This window comes from Lepisosteus platostomus, chromosome 3 (genome assembly GCF_059453375.1).
Source record: "Lepisosteus platostomus isolate fLepPlt1 chromosome 3, fLepPlt1.hap1, whole genome shotgun sequence".
Lineage (NCBI taxonomy): Eukaryota > Metazoa > Chordata > Actinopteri > Semionotiformes > Lepisosteidae > Lepisosteus > Lepisosteus platostomus.
In genome coordinates, this window is record NC_142613.1 from 32029620 (window position 1) to 32051952 (window position 22333).

The window sequence follows — 22333 nt, forward strand, 5'->3', positions numbered from 1 at the left end:
CCTAATCTTGTATTAACAGGTATATCCTGTTGTGTTAATTACGTTGCTGGAATTGACGTTTCTGTTCGGCGTTATTTAACAGTCAAATGAAATTACGCCGAACACGGTTTATGTACCAAGCCTCCCCACGGCAGGTGGCGCAATGAACAAAAAACATGGAATGGATATCAAAACGGAAATTGTTCGGTTGCCAGGGGTGATGCGATGACTCCTTTAACCCTGGATTTCCGCTTGATTGATTGAGTAAATTTTGCGTCTGAAGAAAAACATATTAGTGAGGGTAAGAGGTTAGTGACTGGAGATTGCATTGGAAGCAAAGAAGAGAAATACGGTTGCTTTGCAAACAAACGATAAGGTTTTGTGCGGTAAGAAAAAAATGAATCACTGCTTTTCGTCGACGTTTATTTTTCCTTTGTTAGTGGAGGTACCAAGTGCTCATGGGGAACCGATTTCTCGCAAAATGGCCTGCGGTGTTAAATTACAGTTTATGACTTGCAGTGTGAAAAGCGTAAACAGAAATGAAAAGAATGTCTCTTATTTAATTTAGCTAAGAATAATTAATTGATTTGAAGCTACGTCTAGATAGAAAGAAAATGTACGGTACATATCGAAGTTTTTTTCCTCCAAATCAACCTAGTAAATTATATTTAGCTGTGAATTGCTACAATTCTGGCATTTTATTTTTATTGTGCCGTTTGGAGCCCCTTCACAACAGTTAGTACACTCGAACGGATTTGAATCACATGACGTTTCACAAGGTAGTTTTATGCTCTTAACAACTACATCAGTTGAATTGCATATAAGAATACTATACTTTAAGTTAAAGCACCATCTATCTCTTTTAGGCAACTTTTAATACAATGCTTGGGAAAATAGCATACCGAAATCAGATCTGTCGATCATGGGATGCCCACGATCAAATGATGAAATATATACAACATTTACTTACAAGATCTTTTGGATTTTCATTATATGTTTATATCGGGATTAATAGCCTTTGCAAATGGAAAAAAAAACAAACAAGCAAACATAAAACAAGGATTAGTTTGGCTCTTGATTCGTGAATTCTGAAAATTATTTTTGTTTTTTTCACGTTTGGGGCTTATCAAGAAAGTGTTAGTTGGTGAAAAGTGAATTTGACCGAGATACAAAAAATAATATATCGAGTACTAACAGTTTTAAGCGTTTTAATATCCTTTGTGCGTTAAATTATTACTTAATTACTAATAAACAAATACTCGTACGATAGATGTTGGAAGGGTCCTTTGGGTAAAGCTGAAGTGTAAATATAGAGCTTGAGTGTGTTTTCGTATTGGTCTTTTTCAGGTTGAAGGACGCTCAGTTCTCAGAAATGGTGCGGTCCAACTCCAGATCACACACTTCCAGGTCAAGATCTGGGTCCCATTCAAGCTCAAGATCAAGGTCCAGATCACGGTCAAGGAAAAAGAGATACAGGTACAGGACCTAGGTCTTCAAACCAAACATAAAACTGTTGTTTATGGCAAAAGCCAAAATTCTGTAATTTTGAGTGAAACTTATCACAGTAGGCTGCCTGGTGCTTAAATTAGTCAGAAATAGCTGTCATTTTTGACAGCTTTGCATTGGAGGGTTGTGTATTTTTGATCACTTAACAATGGCAAATGTGAACATTTCTGTGTTGACAGTATTAAATTATATTCCTCATTAAATATTTAATATACATTTTCTTAGCAGTGTCTTAACATCAGTGGAAATAAATGAAAAAGAACAATAACTTTGCATAATACATAATGCACAGTTTATTAGAACGGGTTATTATTTGATGTGGTTATATTCACAACCAAATCTGTGATTTCCTTCACTATGGAAGTTCCTGAGTCAGTATTCGTAGAACACTAATCCACACGGGTAGAGAGGACTTGCCTTCAGCCTTATTTTAATGGATGGATAGCGTCTTGCTAAGTGATCTCACAAATAGTGTTGTTTCCACAGTAGCTCAGCTACTTGAGCTTAGCTCTTTTGTAAGAGATGTATTTGTATTTTTGAAGGTGTGGTAACTTGGTAAAAACATTTCCAAGCAATGTGTCATTTTTAAAAAAAATATTTTTAAGTTGCACTTTGCTGTGCTGTAAAGCAGGCAAGCATAGGTGGTTAAGTAAACACATTCCAGGAATCACAGGGGTCATTTTTCCTCTAGTGTCTTTTCTCCATTGTTACAAACTGTTTGACGTTTTTGATTATGTTTACATGATGCAGTGAATTGATTGATCTCTGCTCTAGAAGGAAGTTTAGACAATATAGAGAGCAGCATAGTCAGTTTTTCACGTTTTGTTGTTTTATTTGTAGTTCTAGATCCCGCACCAGGTCGTATTCTCGTTCCCGAAGTCGAGAACGTGAGCGAATCTACCCCAGGGATTACCGACGGGATTACCGCATGAACAGGGGGATGAGGCGCCCTTACGGATTCCGCGGCCGGGGCAGAGGCTTCTATCAGGGTGGCGGCCGCTTCCACCACAGGGGGGGGTTCCGGCCTAACTGGCAGAACCGGCGGTACTCCCGCAGCCCCCGGAGGGTGCGATCTCGTTCCCGCTCCCCGAAGCGCAGGTCAACATCGCAGAGGTCCCGCAGCAAATCCCACCACTCGGCACGCTCCTCCGCCTCCCGTCGCTCCTCCAGCTCCCGCTCGTCTTCTCCCTACAGCCGCTCGCCCGCCCCCGCTAAGAGCCGTGGCTCCCAGGACAAAGCCTCCAAGAAGTCGGAAGGGGGCAAAGAGGAGGGCTCGGGCAGGCAGTTGGAGGAGGAGAAGGGGGACGGCAAAGCTGAACAGCCGGCTATCGCCACCTCCGCTAAATCGGATCTCAAGAGGACACCAGCTGTAATCACTGAAAGCTGGATTGGCATTTCGGCTTATAATGACACTAGCCCCCATCGCAGCCCTTCTCCCATCCCCACTCCGCCGAGTCAGAGCTCTTCCCGCTCTGATACGGCGGCGCACCAGGTGGCCTCCAAGATCAGTCCCCCCTCCCTCCCTGCATTGCGCTTACATTCTCTGCAGCACAGTCCTGATGACCCCCTCGGTCACTACAGTCCCTCCCATGACAGTCCTCCATATCAAACGTCCCCCAGGAGGAGCCCTGCTAAAGCGTTTTCTACTGTTCAGAGCAGCAGAGGTTTTTTCCCCAACAGCGATGAGCAGGACCTCCCAAAAGTTGGGAAATACCTCAAAAGGTAATAAAAAACTCCATAGATGTTCTCACGTCTCTGATTGTGTAACTATAGTTATATTTGTTGGTATATAATATTTTGGGGATTTATTTTAATGTTTCTTTTCCAGTTGCCTATCATATATATTTTATAATGATTAAAATAATAAGGATTATCACACAATAATGCATGCCCAGAAATGCTATACGTACGTTCTTTTACATTGATTTCCTCATAGCTTTTTCTTTTAGAAACTGATCGTATAATATGTAAAGAATGTCTAAGAAGCTACCTCCTATATTAAGAAGACTACTGTTTTAACCTTTGACTCATTTCTTTCAGGTATACTGAAGAAGATGGAGGAAGAGCATACCTTCATGAGAGGGGAAATGGGCGTGACAAAGAGCATCAGAAAGACAGGCTGCAGGAGAAAGGCAGGGGAGAGGGAGACTGGGGTGATCAGGGTGGCATAGATCCGGGAGTTAAAAAGGAAAGTGAAAAAGTTCCCTTCCTTGGGGACTCTCCTGATCCTGAGGAGGATGAATCCCAAGCTTATAGACAGCCATATCAATTCAAAGTGACCACTCAGGCAGAGCAGGTTAAAAACTACCCAGTGGAGTCCCGCTGGAATGTGGAGAGCCAGGAAGAAGGCAGTAAATACAAAATTAAAACATCTAAGGGTGAAAGGGATTATGAAAGGTTTGGGGAGGACAGGATGTTCAAGTTTAAGAATCCAGGCTATATGTTAGACAGGCTAAACAAAGACAAGTATGGCGAGGAAGGAAAGGGCACTGACAAGTATGATGAAAGGATCACCATCAAGAGGGAGACTGTGTCACCACAGCAGGCCAAAGCTGAGAGGTTCAGAGAGCTCTTTGACCAGAGTCCTCTGCTTCAAAAGACGTTGGACATGAGGGAGAAGGTGGCCCTCAGGGATGAGAGCCCACCTAGAGTGAAAATAGTGCCTGGTGAGGCTTCTCGGCCTGAGGTGAAAGTGAAAATCGCATCTTTGGCGTATGATGACCCAAGGTAAATTATTAAGTTTTTTTCCTGATGTTGATAAAGAAATTTGCAGCTGTCCAAGAAGTTAGTATTTAGTTTGCTCTTGTCTGTTTTCTTTTCAATTCAGTCCAGGCACTTCTTTAACAAGTGACAGGTCGCTTGCAAGTGCCCTCGTCCATTCCACCAAGGGGGAGCAAGGGTTCCGCTCCATCTTTGACCACATTAAGAGACCTCAGGCGTACAAAAATTCAGCAGAGTCCTTTATTCAGCACATTGTTTCCTTGGTTCACCACGTCAAAGGTATGGATCTTTAATAATTAAATTTTTTTTTTTCAGTGTAACTGTAAAATGACATTAAAATAAAGCATAATTAAGAATAACATTGACAACGTTTTTAATGTTATTTTGCAACTATGTAGTGAATGCTTCTGCAGTGACTAGTATAATCTTTGCTTTTCAGAATTGAAATTGTTCTTATTTTGTTGGAAATAGGAGCTTGTGCAGCACTGTTTGAATACTTAGCTTTTTTTAAGAGGGCTTTTTAAAAAAAATGTGCTACACTTTATTAGTGGTGATGTGCAAAAACTCATAGCTTATACAGAGCTGAGTTCGCCCAGTGATGTTTTCTTTTTCATTATAAATAGGTCATGGCAGTCCTGGAATGTGCATTGAATTGCCAAGTTCCATGTTACAATGTAATTACACTTGAAAGATACAGATGCCAAAACAGGCAAAGTTGAAGCTTCTGTGTTCCTGGCGTAAAATCACAGTTACTAGCTCCAATACCCCTCTCTTCACCATGTTGGGTTTGATTGAGTCACTACACTTATAGTGACTGGTTCACGTGTTAGTGATTGGTTATGAGACATTTTCTGGAAATGAGGCGGTAAGTTGAAATATGGATGTATTTGTTACCAAAAAAACGATTTTCTGTTTTTGAAGCAATATTACAGTTGTGTTCTCCAACCTAAGCCTTTGAAATATAAGATTGCACATAGGTTGTCTCAGATTTAAACAGATTTTTCTTTGGGTACAGTATATGTAATTAAAATGTTATGATTGAACTTAAGAGTCAGTAATTCAGTCAGTGATTTGTGTTAACAGATCCTAAATTTATGTTTTTGTGTTATGGCACTAATGAGGTTGGAGATCACAGTAAACCTTTAGTTGGGTAAAATTTTGTGTTTAATCATTTAACAATATTCTTATCCATTTTTCTGAAGGGAAAAACTTTTTTATTGTGATATGATATTCTGTTTAGTTATCTTGTTTTCATAAAAGATTTTAACAAAGTAATAAAAGTAATTGAGGTTCAATACCTTGTTGCTGCTTAACAGATAACAGAATGTAGTTAAGCATAAATTTTGAATACTTTTTTGTCAAATTAAAAAGGCATAGTAATTTGCTATTGTTCAGACTATTTTTTTCACTAAGGTTCTGAAAGTGAGCTGTGGTAATAGGGATTAATTACCAGTCTTTATACCTAAATAAATTATCACTGAACAGTAGGTAGGTAGTTTGAGCCTATATAGTTTGTGGGTTTCCCACTGATTGTAATGTGTGCATACTTTTTGAAGCCTTGTAATGGGAAAATTCAGTATCTGTAATTTGTCTACTTTTTTTTCTTCTGCTAGGTATCTTGATTGTTCTTTCCTTTATCCGTCTCCACTGACCCACTATTGAGACGTGTAAATAGGTGGAATTAAAACTAACTGGGCAGTATTTCTCCTCTGCAACCAACAGAGCATTACTTCAAGTCAACAGGAATGAGCCTCCATGAGCGGTTCACTGCTTATCAGAAAGCTGCTGAAGGGCATGAAGTCAGACAAAAGAGTCCTGAGATCCACAGGTAAAAACTCTTTAGAACTACAGTCTGTAACAGACCTATATGTAATGTCTGTAATGTAATTTGTAACAGTGTTTGTCTGCACTGTTTATTTTTCCAACTAAACTATACTTTTTTGTTTTTCCTCAGCATCATGCTCTTGATAAGGATACTTAATTTGGTTTTAAACATGTAAAATACAGACCTTATAAAATTGCTTGGAAAAATTGAAAGTTACTAGGATTTTCCAGAACTGCTTTTCAGCAGCCTGTTAGTAATATAAGTCATACAAACTATATGAATTAAAGAAAGTCTTTTATTTTTTCCTTTTCAAGGAGGATTGACATCTCCCCCAGTGCATTTAGGAAGGATAGAATCTTAAAAGAAGATAGCCACAAGGTAATCAGAAATACAGTCATGCTTGATTGCTTGGAAATGAGGAATGAATGAAAAATGTGTGGCTAACATGGTCTTATCTTATTGGAAAACTTGTCTTTATCCAAGTTTATGTAATGGATACATTATGCTTAATATCTTTGCAATAATCATAAAAGTCAACATTTACACTTCTCAAGACTTTAAAGCACCAAGTAGGATCTGAGGTGTTTACTGAGTCTTAGGTGGTCTTATGACACTCAGAAAGACAGGATAAGAGGACAGTGGAGAGACAGAGGAAAAGGAGAAGCATGCCAGGCGAAAGGACCTTGTTTGGACCAACCTTAACGATTATTTAAGATATAGATTTAACTCTCTCTGTTTTGGTTTTATACTGGGTTAGCAGTCTGGGTTTTTCTGGGTGTCAGAACATAGTCCTCTGAGACACCTTGCTTTGTAAATGGGGTAACTTGTGTGTTGTTTTAGTTTGTTATTGTTGGAGTTAATAAATATTTCTTTATCCCAGTTTGCCTTGAATTTAATATTCTCCTGACTGAGTTATGAGAATAAAGATCTTGGGTGATTCAGGCTATACCAGCCATTTGGGTATATTCTTGGCATATCTATGACAATTGACGGTTATGATTATTTTAATTATTGATTATCCCACTTCCTGTTTGTAACAGTAATATTGTTTGGATGGTTGAAGGATTTCTCGCTGCGAGATTTGAGTTCTGAAGATGGGGAAAGTCATCCTTGCACCTTCCAAATGCAAGATCATGTGAAAGATAATACTCATTTATCAAAGAGTACTGTTTGTTGGTGTTTAAGATACAGGTAGAGTTTAAAAGTTTCATTGTCAGTTGGTTTGACTGTTTCCAAAGATGCGTTAAATCCAGGTCAGAAAAACTGAAGATCCTGTTGTGCTTTCTAAAGGGGGGAAAAAAATCAAGGTGCGACGCAGCGGATTTGAGGCATGATATTGATCGCCGCCGGAAGGAGAGGAGCAGAGATCGAGACGACTCCAGGGGTTCCCGTGAGCCCAGCCCATCGAGAAAACTGGACAAGCTGGGCAAAGAATTCAAGGACTACAAAGATTACAAGTCCTACAAGGATGATGGGTAAGCACTGGCCACACACTTGTCGACCAATCCCTTTATTCTTTCTAATTTCAGACTTTTTTAATGTAATCATTCTTTTCTGCAAATTTACTGCGATATTTATATGCAAATAAAATTTTGTTTTACAGCAGTAATCTTTTCTTTCTTGCGCCTTATGTTGGATGAGGACAGTTTGGATTAGCAAACAAAAATGACAAAATAAAATGTCAGATAACCCAGGCTACAGCAAGAGGTTGGACTTCATTGCAGTGCACTTCTTAAACTTATTGTGTAAGAGCTGCAGTTTGATATTGCATTTTGTTTCTTTCTTCTTCTTTATAACGGGACAGGAATTGGTGAATGTTGAGAGGTTATGCGGCACATCTGAACTGTGAATAATTTTCAGTTGGTATATACATGTATTTTTAATTTTATCACAAGGACAAATTTTCCTCATGCTTGGCTTAAACTAATTATAAAGAGTGACAATAGTAGTGGGTAAATGTGTTCTGTAACAAAAATACGTTTTATTTTGAGGTCATTTTTAGTGCTTGAATTATGTTCATAAGGTTGCCTGTTGATATGATGTCACTTGTGTAACTGTCCATACAGTTGACACCAAGTAGGAGAATGGTTTACATTACAAGTTCCTGTAACATTTCATGAACAGTAACTACTGAAATAATTCCTTCCCAGCAAACACAAAAGCAAGGAAAGAGAGCGTTCAAGATCTTCCTCCTCGTCATCGCTGTCTCGAGAGGACAACAAGGATAGCCGGAAAGAACGGGATGAAGAGTACAAGTCCCATCACGAGCAGAAGGACTATGTGGGCTACCAAGGAGGAAACCGGGCACGGGGGACTTTTGTAAGTATTTGGAATAAGAAGCTCCTCCTTCATTTGCTTTTAATTTATCTGGAAAGCACTCTTAAATTATAATTGAATTCATATTATTTCTATTTCACTGGCTCAAATGAACATTGTGCCTTGACCATGTCTAAGTAAGGCAGTTAAAAAATGAAAAGCTGGTTTGAAGCCATGAGAGTATTTGTACCAGAATTTGGAAAATATGTTCTGTGGAAAATTAATCTTTTTCAATTCATTTCAACCACCAGACATATACAGAGTGGTAAGTGTGCAGTGGTACTCAAGGCCATTGCAGAAGCAAAGTTAGATAATTGAAACAAGTTTGAGTGGGAACCTTTTTAGACTGCGAGGACATATTTGACAAGGTTTGTTGCTTTTGATGTTCATATTGTGTGTTTTACTTAAGCTTATTTGGATTTTTAGTTCAAGTTACCTGCTGACTTCTTTTCTCATTTTTTATTAGCAATTTCGCATCAGAGGCTCAAGAGGTCGGGGCCGTGGTGTCTTTTCAGGACCCAATCCTGGACCCAGTGTTCCCAACATCCCTTTCCAGAAAAGGCCCAAGGAGGAGGAATGGGATCCAGAATACACCCCAAAAAGCAAAAAATATTTTCTGGTGGGTAACTTTGATAAGTTATTCTTGTTTTTTTTTTCCTGTTATACACAAAAGAATTGGCAAGTTATTTTATTTCCTGCTCCCTGTTTGTTCCCATTGGAGCCAATTGATAAAAGGAATGATATCTGGAATTATATCCTTTAGAACTATAGGAATTATATCTGATAGAACAAGTAATAGGTTTATTCCATGCTGAAAAGAGAAAAAAGAAAACGCAACGTTTCGGCTGTGGAGCCTTCTTCAGCCTTCTCCACGGTCGAAACGTTGCGTTTTCTTTTTTCTCTTTTCAGCATGCAATAAACCTATTACTTGTTCCTTTGCAGCCTACGCATGCCGCCACAGCTGCCCACCTAAACTACTATATCTGATAGAACTTCACTAAATGCATGGTAAAGTAATAATTAGTACAGGTCTGAATTATACAGATTTTTTGTGTATAATGTATAGTGTTCGTGAATCTGATATCTTTGTCATAGTAGAATGTAAAGAGGATGCTATTCTTTAGTCGGTGAAATGCACATTAGCACTACACTTATTGAATGCGCACATTTGTCTTATCTTGTAGCATGATGACAGGGATGATGGTGTCGATTACTGGGCCAAAAGAGGAAGGGGACGTGGCATCTTTCAGCGAGGCAGAGGGCGATTCAGTTTCAAAAAGTCCAGCAGCAGTCCCAAGTGGACACATGATAAGTATCAGTGTGAGGGAAATGTGGAAGACGATGATGATGATGTAGAGAACGACGAAGAGAGAAAAGATAAACGAAAAGATGAGAAGGTAGAGTCAGAGGGAATTTAAAAATTTCTTACTGCCAGCTTCAGGTGACTAAATCTATTTTCTTTGAATAATTGTGCAGTGCTTTTGTTAAATCTAAGTACAATGAAAGTGTACCTTCATTAATCTCCAAATAATGGATAAAAAAATGGGGTTTTGGATGGCGTTAACCCGTTGCCTTCATCTTGCATGAGGATAATGGGTCGTAAAATTTCTGTAATGTTATGAAGGAGATTTACAGGTGAAAATTTAATGTGTTTTAGTTTCTAGGAGTCCAGTTTCAGAATAATTAGTTGACAAGTTTATGCTTCACTTTAGTATAACTGAAACGCAAGCAACAGCTGCAACCTCATTTTGCTATCACTTGACCACTAAGCAGATGAAGTGCTGTGGAGTCCACACCCCTTTTTGGACAACATTCAATGGAAAGTGTATTCAAGTTGGAAACAAAACTTATGTATTTCTTTTCTTCCCAGGAGTGACAAGTTGAACAGAGAAAATGAAACATGAAGTCTTCTATGCCACTCAATCACGTTCAACATTTTTCTTATTGCGATTTCTGTTCTCTATCAGTATTGAACTTTTTTTTAGTGAATGTTAGTTCACCATTTAAAATATACTTTTTCCTGTATCTGGCATATTAGACTGAATGTTAACTGTAACCAAAAAAAACAACAACAAATTAGATACCATATTTGTTAAATATGTGAATTCACTTTTAGAATTTAAGTAGTTGAATTCAATGTGGTTTAGTGACTGTTAATAAAATCTTATAACAGTTTCTTGTATTTGTATGTTTTTACTGAACTGTGAACCTACCATAAGTTATGTTTTGATCAAATACACCAGCTTGCATCTGCTTAAAGATAAACAGAGTACTCATTCACCACAATAGCATAAAAAGAGCTCAGTGGTATGGTTAAATGTATTCTAAATGAACTGGTGTTTAAGTAGTTGGAATTCATTCTGTACAAATGGCATTACATAGGAACACTTATTTTCTGAACATTTAACATTTACTGGATAAGACTGTCATCTTATGCAGCAGTACATATGTAAATGATTTTCTAACGTTGTTCTTTTTTAAATGCTGGAATTCATATAAGTCTCTTTGAGTATGATTGCAGTGCAGTGCGGTTTAGTACTGCAAAACACTGCTGAAGGCTGCTAAGGACCTTCCAGCATGTTATACTTTACAGTATAATAAACTGATAAGATAAAATCAGTATCATTGCACATGCAAGGTACAAAAGTGTCAGTGCACCCACTTTAGCTTTTCCCAAGATAGAGACAGTGTAGATTTGCCAGGAAAAAGAAAACTTATTTTGTGAGAGTACTTCAATGGTATATGGATGTTTTTCAAAGATGATACTGGCCCTTCACAGGTGTAAAAATTCACCTAGGACCTCGGAGATACAACTGCAACTAAATGCACAATGCTTCCAAACAGAATTTCTGGAGGAAACCCATAATTATTTCAGATAATTATAAAAGCTAGTCCAAATGTGGTATTGAAGAAATATTTGAAGTGAATGTCAGTTTTTAACAAACAATTTATTGTGCAGTTACACAATTTCTAAGTAGACTGAAGGCATTCTTTAAACAGGTTTTGCAAAAGTGAAATATTAACAGCTAATGTACATTTTGAGTGTCCAGATTCAATTCAAAGGCAGTTCTTTTCATAGGCATACCATCAAATATAAGGAGAATTAGTTCCTCTTATCCTGTATTCCTCACATGGTGCCAGTTTTTCTTATGGAATGATTTTAGTTTTTTTATATTGCATCATTACTACTTCCCTTATAACTGTATTGTTCACAACATAATGATATATATAAGGAGGAAGGCAGCTTTCATTCTCTATGTGGGCTTTTAAATGAATTGGTACTGTATACAAACTGCACTATCATAGTGTCCAGCAATTCCAATCCATTAAACTGACTATAAAACAACGTAGTTTTTTTCCCTCTAAGTGCAAAACCTAAATCTTAAAAAACCTACTCTTGACTTGTTCCAAACATCTCAGTATTGAAAATATTTACATGTAAAAACAGTTAAAAGCGATTGACATTTCAAGACAACTGTACACACATAAATATCCATCACAGTTGGATACTGAAATCTGTAAGACAAAACAGATACAATTTAAAACTAAAGAAAAACAAAAAATATTAATGTCTCTGACATCACCAGTAAAATGTTTTGGTTAGGAAACTTGCAGCAGCATTTAGCCAGCTTCCATTTGAATCCTCCTTTGCTCCAGTTCGTGAAATGGCCTTGTCTGCTTCTTTCTCTGGACTCTCATCTTCAGGCAGGTAATCTGGCAAAGAGGAGTTCTCTTGCACTGTGGCATTTGTAGCTCTGATTGGAATTAAAACCTACATCCAAAATGAAACACAAACCTGTGAACAACTAGCTTCCATGAAAATGTTAGTTTAACTTAATGGAGTCTTAAACTAAAGTTTGGGAAGATCTTAAACTTCCACTCACCTACAGTGCCTTCAGAAAGTATTCACCCCCTTGAATTTTTTCACATTTTGTTCCTGCTACATCTCCAAATTTTAACATATTGAAATATTTTTTATAATATAATAGAAATTCAACACATTTATGAATCAAAAAATGTTTTATTCAAGAACATTTGTTTCTCTAGAATGAAAGACTTGCATGTCTCATTTACAAAAGTATTCACCCACCCCAAGTCGATACTTTGTACATAATCCTGTAGCAGCAATTACAGCCTTGGGTCTTCTTGGGTATGTCTGTATGAGCTTTGTACATTTAGATTGTGAAATTTGTGCCTATTCATTCAATGTAAATTTGCTCCAACTCTGCCAAATTAGATGGAGAGTGTCGGTGGACAGCAATTTTCAGGTCATACCACAGATTTTCAATTGGATTCAAGTCTGGGCTCTGGCTGGGCCATTCCAAAATACTAACCTTCTTTTTTTCAAGCCATTCCTTGATTGTTTTTGCCATGTGCTTTGGGTCAATGTCCTCCTGGAAAATGAATCTTCGCCCTAAACGCAGATCTCTGGCTGACTGGAACAGGTTCTCCTCAAGGATTTGCCTGTATTTGCCTCCATCCATGTTGCCCTTGATAGCAACAAGCTTTCCAGTTCCTCCTGCTGAAAATCAACCCCAGAGCATGATGCTGCCACAACCATGCTTGACGGTAGGGATGGCGCTCCTGGGTGTTGGGCTGTATTTGGTTTGCGCCAAACATAGCGCTTTGCTTTCAGGCTAAAGAGCTCAACTTAAGTCTCATCAGACCACAAAATTTTCTTCCAAAAGGTTTTATCACATGGCTTCTAGCAAACTCCAGGCGTGACTTAATATTGGCCTTTCTCAGAAGTGGCTTCCTTCTAGCCACTCTCCCAAACAGGCCGAATCTGTGAAGTGCTGAAATGATTGTTGATGTCTGGACAGTGGCTCTGCAACTCTCTCAGTGTTGTAGCTGGCCTCTTGGTCACTTCTCTAACAATTCCCCTTCTTGTCCAGTTGCTCATTGTGGTAGGACGGCCTGATCTTAGTAGTGTCTGGTTTGTGCCATGTTTTTTCCATTTTGTTACAATGGACTTTCACGATGCTCCTAGGAAGGTTCAAAGCTTTGCCAATCTTTTTAAAACCTTCTCCAGCTTTTTTCCTCCTAACAACTTCATCTCAAATTTCCACGGGCAGTTCCTTGGTCTTCATGACAGCAGGACTGACCTGATCTGCTGTTTTAGTTGTGAGACCTCACAAAGTCAGTGATATTTATTGTGCAATCAAGGAATTGAACACAGGTGGATTCAAAATGAACACAGGTGTACCTTGTTAATGTATTTAGTGTGATCTCTCAAGATAATTGAATACCTTGTTAAAACAAAGGGGGTGAATACTTAATAATCAATTAAGTAATTATCAGATTTGTATTTTTAATATACAGTTGCAAGAAGAAGTTAGTGAACCCTTTGGAATTACCTGAATTTCTGCATTAATTACTCTAAAAATGTGGTCTGATCTTCAACTAAGTCACATAAATAGACAAACACAATCTGCTTAAACTAATAACACACAAACAATTGTACTTCTTTACAGTACTGAACACATCGTATAAAACATTCAGTCTAGGTTGGAAAAGTATGTGAATCTTCACTTTCATGTAAAGATTCTGAAGACATCTAAATAATTTATTTCATTTTAACATTATCGATAATTACTTCTACAGGAGTGGAAAAAAATCCCATTTAAATATGCTTCAATTTGACTTTGCAACACAGCAAAATGAGAAAAAAAATCAATGGGGGGTGAATACTTTCTGAAGTCACAGTATATTTCACATTTCTAGTGACCTACTTGTGCATTATCATTTTACATCCAATATATACCTTGCAACAGCTCCCTGGCTCGTTCCATGTAAAAAGAGTGGGGTTCTGACTGGACCTGCTTTTGATCCCTCACCCAGGTGAAACTAAAACATTAACTTTCATCTTCACACCTCATTACCAAGAATTTAGCAGGTCTGCCGAAAAGATAAATGGATTTATGGAGGTTCTTCAGACAAATTGTGACTGAAGTCACACAAAACTACTATGATGTAACACATGCACCACATTCCAGTACAGTGTGTGAGAGAGCACCAGTGCTCATGTGGCAGGACCCAGTACAGAAGGCACAGTCAGTGACTTGATTTTTGTTTATGGTAATTTAGAGCTGTGATTAACTGTTAAAACTGTGGATGTTTAAATGTGAATTAGCTTATCAAATGTTATATATATTAATTATGTAGTGAATTAGTGTGCTTTTAGACACACCTACAATACTGAAATAGTAAATGTCATTCCTAAATTAAAAACTGACTAAGGGTGTGGGGGTGGCATTGCACAATTTAAAATATCATGGGCACATTCAGAATTAGTGGGATTCAAATTTAGTCCTGTGCAGGACTTGAGTTCAGGCAGAATCACTAAGTCAAAAGAACTTAGCAGGAAGAAACTAATAGGTGGGGAGAGAAATCTGTATAAAAGAGAATTCTGCCCAAAACTTTCTCTAAAACTAGAGACAGTGTCATGTGTATTATTTATCTGCAATTCTCATTCTGCCATTTCATAAAGAAAAATGTCTAGGAATTACCCCAGACAACTAAGATTCCCAAATCAATAAGATTTCTTTATTCTAAAGAAAAAATACTTTTTACCTCTTCTCCAGTTTCATTTTTCACAATCTGCTGCGCTGTAAGCACTTTAGTTGCTGCAATAGCTGATGCCAAAGACTGTAGACAGAAATGCATGTTCTAACTCATCAGAAAATCATGGAAAACTGCAATGTTTATTCTATTAATTTTTCAAACAGAATACAAGAATAAAAGAAGATACTTCCCCCACTATACACAAAAGGCCACCCACCCACTCCCTTAATTGTATTCTCCTCCCAAGTTTCTACCAAAGGTCTATACTTTGACTATTTTTCAACCCCTACAATTACAAATATAGTCAACAACAATGGAGCTCCCATTGGTTTTTTGTCAGCAGTAGAACTCCAAGCCTCTACTGCCCCCTACTGGCATAATGGATCTCAGATAGACCAGAAAAATGATTAATACAAATTGATTGAGAGGCTTCCAACAAAGCACCAGCAACTTTTTAGTCACTGTCACACCAGACAACCAAATCTGTTCCTACTTCTGTGGGAGGCCCAGATTAGTGATAACACAGAACTACACCTTTAGAATAATCAGCAAAGAAGATGATATCTACTCCATGTTTACAAATGTGCTCACAACATCCCTTGGACAGGTTTTACAGAAGATACCCTCTGAAGGAACTTTAAAGTTCTTATAGCTGAGATTTTTCGAGGCAGAATTTGTATTATTCCAAATATTGTCCCAGGAAATGCCTCAATCTCAATTTACTCTTCCAGCTAGGGCTTTATGAAGTACGCAATAAGAAGACTTAAAAGGAAGCCAATCCCTTTGTTTGATTGACAGATAATTCATTTGGTGCATGGACAGCCACACACCCCAGCAAGGAGGATCATTAGTTCTAATTAACAGATTAATTTATTATCAGATATTGAAAATAACAACAGGTTTTTGAAACTGTTGATTCAAAAGGAGTTTCAGCAAACAGTCTTGTCAAATTTTAACACCCCATCTCAGCAATAAGGCCTGGAATTCAAGTACTTACTTCAGTAGGCAGATCAGACCGAATCCGTACAGTGCATCTCCTGAGGGCCATTTGAAATGTAAAGCTGATCACTCCTTTGACCCTCAGTAAAGCTTCTTCACAAAGGCCTCTGTGATCCTAAACATCAGTATAAACAGTTTCATGTGGACCAATATAAAAGATTAGATTCCAAATTATAAAAATGACAAAAATAGTACATCACAAATCCTTAAGTCACAGTAAAAATGTAGTCACTCACTGACACAACAGAATTCACCATCTTCATGAACCCCATTTTTTAATGTAGAAGCCAAGTATTAGTAATAATACCTTAAAGTGTCTCCTTAATGTACATATGTATTTTTTCCTCAAAGATAAAATAAGAATAACCTCTTGAAAGAAGATATATGTTCTGTCAATACTGTATAACAAAAAAACATACCATACTGTCCATTCCTTGGATATGAAGGGTGACTGATTTGGCCTTCTTGTTTGAACTATTAATGAAGAATTGTGGTTTCGCTTTCCTTTTGGGTCCATCTGGAGTTCTAGGTTCAGTGTTAATAGGACTGGTCAAAACCTCATAAACTTCCTTTGCTAAAAAAGGAATATCATTGTTGGGGCCTTCCCTACAACGAAATCCAAAAGGAAAATGTCTCAACATGGATTACAAATCCCAGAAAGCTTAAATAAATATGGACAAATTATATAAATTGCTCATGTTGCAAAGGTCTGCTTTAATTCAGGCAGGCCATCAATCAGGACCAATTTTTTAGTAATTTGACAAATTGATACTGCAGACAAATCCATACATCTGTGCATCACTTGTTAAAGTTTCAGTTATAGATACCCGTTTGGTGTTCTCATACATAACGTATCACCAAATGGAAATTTTGAAATGTTTGACACTCTGGTGCATTTTGTGCTTTTACATCCCTTATCATTTTTTCTAATGAAGTTTAATTATTGGCCATATATAGTGAAAGAAATACATAAAATATACAGTTTTTGTCAACGTGAGTGCTAAGGGGATACAAGAGGTGGGGAAAATGTTTGATGTTGCTTTCTTGCTGGAAAAAACAGAATCTGCTGAGATTAAAATACACAGTTTAGAAAGTGGTCTGCAATTTCATCCAGGGTAATTCACTCAGCACAATCAGCAAATATTTTGTCAGAATATTTTTTTTCAAAATATATGGTTAGATAATTTCATTTCCAAAAAAGCATAAAAGTTCTACTATTTCATACCTCATTTTTTCCCTTCTACCAATTGTATTCAAATTTCTAGTACTGTGGACTGTTGAAATCGACATGCAGGGTGATTTTAGAAGCATTCAACAATAGGTGCCTTCTACTGTGTTTTTTCTGCGTTAACTGGAAAATGTATTTCAATTGCCAGCTTACTGTGTACAATTCAGCACCCCAAAATGCCTAGTAATATTTTGAAAGAAATCCATTTTAATTATGAATCCCTTCCCCTTATAATAGTACATCACAAACCATGATTCATATATTTATCTGTAAAAAAATCCTGTCACTTTCCATCTGAATGAAATGAAACATTTTTATAGCCTGGTGATAACTTACCTTTCCATTAAGTTCCTCAAGCTCACTATCATACCAAGTTCATTCTTCATTGTGTCTACATTTGAAGGACATTCTGCTAGGTAACGAAGAGTCTAAAACGTTAAACAAGAAAGCAAAGATGTATTTAACAATATTTGTTTACATATATATAAAGGTTTCACAACATTCATAATGTAATGTATTGCAGGTATCTGCTATGTCTGTTTAATGTATTAATACATCGCCTCTCGGTCTTTTTGGCACCATGTACACAGACAACTGAAAAGAGAAATCACATGAAAGAGAATAAAATAAACAATTAAAATGTTGACATAGCAGAGTTAATCTAATCTGACAGAAGCCCTTTCTGATGAGACCAGATGGCTCAAAAGCCTTGTAAGAACAGTCTTATGAAGCGCCTGTTTCATTTCTTTTTCTGTAAATTCTCACATTAACAACATTCAAAAATCAAAATTTCAAGACTTATGACATTTACAGTACATCTTAAATTTCATGGTGTTGAAACCAAACATGAACATGTGTTTAAAAATGCAAAACCCCAAAGTCAATAAAAGACGTGCATCTTAAGAACTTGTTTCGATTGTCATCAATATGCAGTAGTATACAGATATATTAACTGTGATTCATATATCACAGTTCTCACTTCCATAATTCAGCTTGCACGGGCAATTTTACCACAGGCCCAAATGATATATTACAGATTGCTACAGTAAATAATTTTCTTTAGAACCTTTATATGCAGTTTTATTAATATTATTTTCACTCATGTTCACACACATTTAAGATCTACATGTTACTACATGTTTTGCATTTATTTCTTTTTCCCTAGCTTAGCTTTTATGTTTGACATATGGAAATACTGCCATGCCCTCCAAAAGCAAATAGTGAGCTAGAGAGATGAATATCTTTAACTCTTTAACTAAAGCTAATAACTGTATAAAAAGCATGTGCTATGTTAACAAGCGACTTCACAGGATTTCAGTGCAGTAACGAAAAATGACCAGATTTCAAAATGGAAATAAGTTTATGGTCCTGAGTAGGAAGAAGCTACCTATAAAAAATCTGTTTATGTTGAGTCATTTCTACTTTATGATGTCAGTTAACTGTCTGACAGTCTTAAAGAAAACTAAAGGGCTTGCAAGATTAAGAACAGGTCTTCATTAGGGAAAGTTAATCAATTTCCTCTCCGAATTGTCATAAACTCATTGCACACTAGAGGAGATGTCTAGTCAGTGTAATCCCAGCTAGAAGGGAATTTATAAAACACTAACAACAGGGGCATGAAAAATTGTGACCCGTGTACAATGTTATTAAAACTACTGTATAACATTTTTAGAATTTTGGAGCAAGAAATGTCATCCAATCTGTAAGTCTTTCTGTTGTTATGTTTATTGTTCGTATTCCATCAGAGGCAAGAATAAAATTGGAGACTTGAATGCTAAACTTTAATAATCTGCTTGTACTTACTCCCCACTGGAGTAGGGACTGACTTAACATTTTAAATATTATTTCAACTCAGACTGTTAATACTAACACCCCCTCTCTTCTAAAATATGATCAAAAATGTCCAAAAGAGATGTTTGTTGGCCACATCTTGCCTGTTTTGTTACTTTTAGCTTAGACAAATCTCAAAGAATGTCAAGAAATATGCTTCATCGGTACATTTTATATTTAGATAGATTAATATAGTTAAAAATATTTAAAAACAACATTCTATGGTTTTACAAAAGTTATGAGATGAGTTAAATCAGATAAATAAAGATACAGAATTTGAATAAGAAAACACTGCAGCCCTCCGGGAATTCAAAATGAAACCTTTGGGATTTCTAGCTTACTTTTAAGATGTACGAAGACTTTAACCTTAGGTGAATATAGTACATATGTAAAGCATTAAGGTTTCATTTTAAAGGATTACATTATTTTCCATTAGACTGACGTTAAAATATTCAAGAACTGCCACAAGGGAATGAGGTAATTGCACTGCTAGATTCAATTTAACCAGTGGATCAAATCTTGAGCTAATGAAATAAGAGAAGACAGGAAATAAAGGGTCTCACATTCTCACGTTCTGTCACAGGTTTTAAGTAATAGGAAGCATTACAACCCCACAGGGATGTAAGTAAGCATAGCTATTTTAAATCATACCAAAACATTGAAATAAACAGACTTCAAATGAATTGCTATCATTGTGTCTAACAGCACTACAGACAAATGGTATTTAAAGGAGAACTGCATTCCCAATTTCTTAGACCGGTAATTAAATGTCAGTAACAAAATAAATTCATTGACGGTATAGAAACATTTTACATATTTCGAATTAAGGACAAAATCTTGAACTTGAAAGTGAAAGTACAGTGTGGTCTACATCCTGTCACAAACTCCTGGTCTAGCCATGGGTGAGAGCAAGAGTTCGCACAAATTGTGATGTGAAGTGCCCTTCCTGCTCACTAGTCACTGTAACGACTAATGTAATGCAATGTACCAGCGAATAAGTACAGGCTGTGCAGCAGACATTTCACTGTAATTATGTTCCAACGTGATCTGCAGGCAGAGTTAACAAGACGTATTTGTCAGCAAAACTGTCTCAAAGTCAGCAGCAATGTTTCTATTGGATTAAAACAGATGTATTCACAATCCTGCTTGTTTACAGTGTAACAGAGACACTTTATGTCACGGGAGGTTTTGTTGCCTCGTTCTGAACCGCAGAATATGGCACTGCCCACACCTGGAAATTTTGGCTTTTTTGGTTATGTAAATTGGAGGCTTTACATGTTACTGTGCACATTTTACTTTCATTGTGGTTTGAAATGCACTCATCAATGTTGATTCTTTCTAATCCTCAAATCTAAAAACTGCAGTTCCCCTTTAACTAGCATAAACACGTACAAAAACACTACTGTCAGACCAACCTGCAATGTAGAGTACAGCACTTGTGCATCTTGATGGTCTAAAAATAAGACTAGTCCAGGAAGGCATCCCTGATCCCGGACTATAGCTTCCCTATTTTGTGGCTCTGAGGCCAAATCTCTCAGTTGTGTCACAACTGCCAGTGCGTCCATCATCTTTACAGGCTCTCGTTTATACTGCAACTGCAAGACAAAAAACATGCGACGGTTTTGGTTTTATACAAATATTGAATATTGAGAGTCATTCCATGTGTCAATCAAAATTAAAAATTTCATAATTTGTTCCAGATTTAAATGAAACATACTAGTAAAGTGATTTGATCGAAAACTCTCATTTGAGCCATCAAATCCTAATAGATCCTGGATAAGTGTTTATACATGGTCAGGGGATAGATAGCATCACCTACAATCTAGCGGATAAATTGTATTATGTCCACTGTCACTAACGTACAGCAGCTTTCCTATTCAGTGTTACCCTGCTCACAGCATGCAAGTGCTCAATTTAAATCAATGGTATCTTCACCCCCACCATACACCTCTATGTTGGTTTTCATTTCATCTGATTTAGTAAAATCTGGCACATCAGATTCCACAGAGCTGAATATTCTTATGATTACAGCATTTTTTGCCATATAAGCAGAAATGCACATTAGAGATTACTTGGACATACTGTATTTTCAATGCTGAAGCTTTCAATCTCCTTCGGCTTCTCTGTAGCACAAACAATTTCTAAAATGGCTTGTTCAGTCTTGGATTTCATCATATCACATGAAAAGATTTGGTTAAGATGTTTTTCATTTAACTTAAAAAAGTAGTTTGAATACCTCACTAACAATTGGGGGGAGGTGGAATATTATTGTAAAAGTGATTACTTTTAAAAGGTCTACATACATTGTTTCAGAACTGAAAAGGCTGTGATACAAACCCAGATACAGATATAGCTCAAGAATATGTTAGTAATATATTTGCTCTCTCAAAAGACGGGTAAATCACTTTTACCAACTTTGTGCCGTCTTTTATCTTAATATAACAAATACGGAGTGACCCTGCAGAGTGATGTTTTCCTGCCCGGTTCAATTTCTGTTTATCAGCATTTTTATGTTGATATTATTAACGTGTATTAATGCAGTACATTGTAAATTACATCATGATTTTCTCAAAATATTTCAGTCCTCATATCAATAATACCTTTAGTACCTTTAGTATTTTAGCAGCCTTCTGCTGCAACATATATATATATTCCAGAAATGGATATGTGTGGCGATGGTACAACAGTACTACTGTCAGTAGTTCCACCACTCCAGCGAGTTTTCCTCGGCCTTTGTTCAAGATCAGTTTGGGATTCGGAAACTCCGGACGCTGATGTCAACAACAAAGCTGTTAATCTGTTATTCTTGGTACTCAGAAACAGAGATAATCTAATCAACTCTTCCGTTAATATTCAGGATCTCTGTAAAACTATACCTACTGTACATTAAACTTAAAGTTAAAAATCAGTGTAACGAAATTTTAAAATAATACAGCTATTGTATACTGCATTGGTTTCAATGCAAAAACACAGTCAAATTAAAGACGATATAAGTAAAGCTCTGAGAATAGTACAAATCCTGACTTAAAATGTTTTCTTTACTATATTGAACCTAACCACTGTACTGATTACGACTCCAAATGTGCAAAACAGGAGATCTTAGATATTAAAGTCAGTCGAGTTTATGACTACGGTAGTTTAAGATATCAAACCTGTATAACCTAAATTAGCCCCGCAATCAGTTAAACAACCACTTCAAATGAGAAATCTTAAACAAAAATGTTTTATGTTAATTATAACAAAAGAACACAACATATATCTATCTTACCCTCAGCACAGCGCTTCAGGGCCACGAGCAACATCAAATCCAAATTTTGAGAAACATAAACCGATTGGCGGGCAGTCTAAGGCCACGTATCAGAGAC

At 36.9% G+C, this 22333-nt stretch overlaps 2 protein-coding genes across 8 annotated transcripts; one reads left to right on the top strand and one right to left on the bottom strand.

Moving 5' to 3' along the window:
- Window positions 1-198: 198 nt before the first annotated feature.
- LOC148674739 (bcl-2-associated transcription factor 1-like) lies at window positions 199-10522 on the top strand. 5 transcript variants are annotated; one of them, XM_088625258.1, is made up of 12 exons: window positions 200-365; window positions 1327-1455; window positions 2326-3207; window positions 3526-4212; window positions 4313-4485; window positions 5929-6034; window positions 6346-6409; window positions 7322-7506; window positions 8182-8350; window positions 8814-8966; window positions 9532-9788; window positions 10218-10522. In XM_088625258.1, the coding sequence occupies exons 2-11, from the start codon at window positions 1352-1354 to the stop codon at window positions 9763-9765; spliced, it is 2757 nt and encodes a 918-aa protein (XP_088481384.1). In that variant the 5' UTR covers window positions 200-365; window positions 1327-1351; the 3' UTR covers window positions 9766-9788; window positions 10218-10522. The 5 variants fall into 5 exon arrangements, with proteins under 5 accessions (XP_088481386.1, XP_088481387.1, XP_088481384.1 ...); XM_088625259.1 differs by having other exon boundaries at window positions 9532-9744; XM_088625257.1 differs by having other exon boundaries at window positions 9532-10522.
- Window positions 10523-11276: 754 nt separating this feature from the next.
- On the bottom strand, window positions 11277-22329 carry armc1l (armadillo repeat containing 1, like). 3 transcript variants are annotated; one of them, XM_088625262.1, is made up of 8 exons: window positions 22237-22283; window positions 21578-21739; window positions 20384-20563; window positions 17475-17566; window positions 16330-16516; window positions 15909-16025; window positions 14921-14995; window positions 11277-12119 (listed from the first exon to the last, which is right to left on the bottom strand). In XM_088625262.1, exons 2-8 carry the CDS (start codon window positions 21608-21610, stop codon window positions 11928-11930), a joined length of 876 nt encoding a protein of 291 aa, XP_088481388.1. In that variant the 5' UTR covers window positions 21611-21739; window positions 22237-22283; the 3' UTR covers window positions 11277-11927. The 3 variants fall into 3 exon arrangements, with proteins under 3 accessions (XP_088481388.1, XP_088481389.1, XP_088481390.1); XM_088625263.1 differs by lacking the exon at window positions 21578-21739 and having other exon boundaries at window positions 22237-22329; XM_088625264.1 differs by lacking the exons at window positions 21578-21739; window positions 22237-22283 and adding an exon at window positions 21525-21545.
- Window positions 22330-22333: the final 4 nt, after the last annotated feature.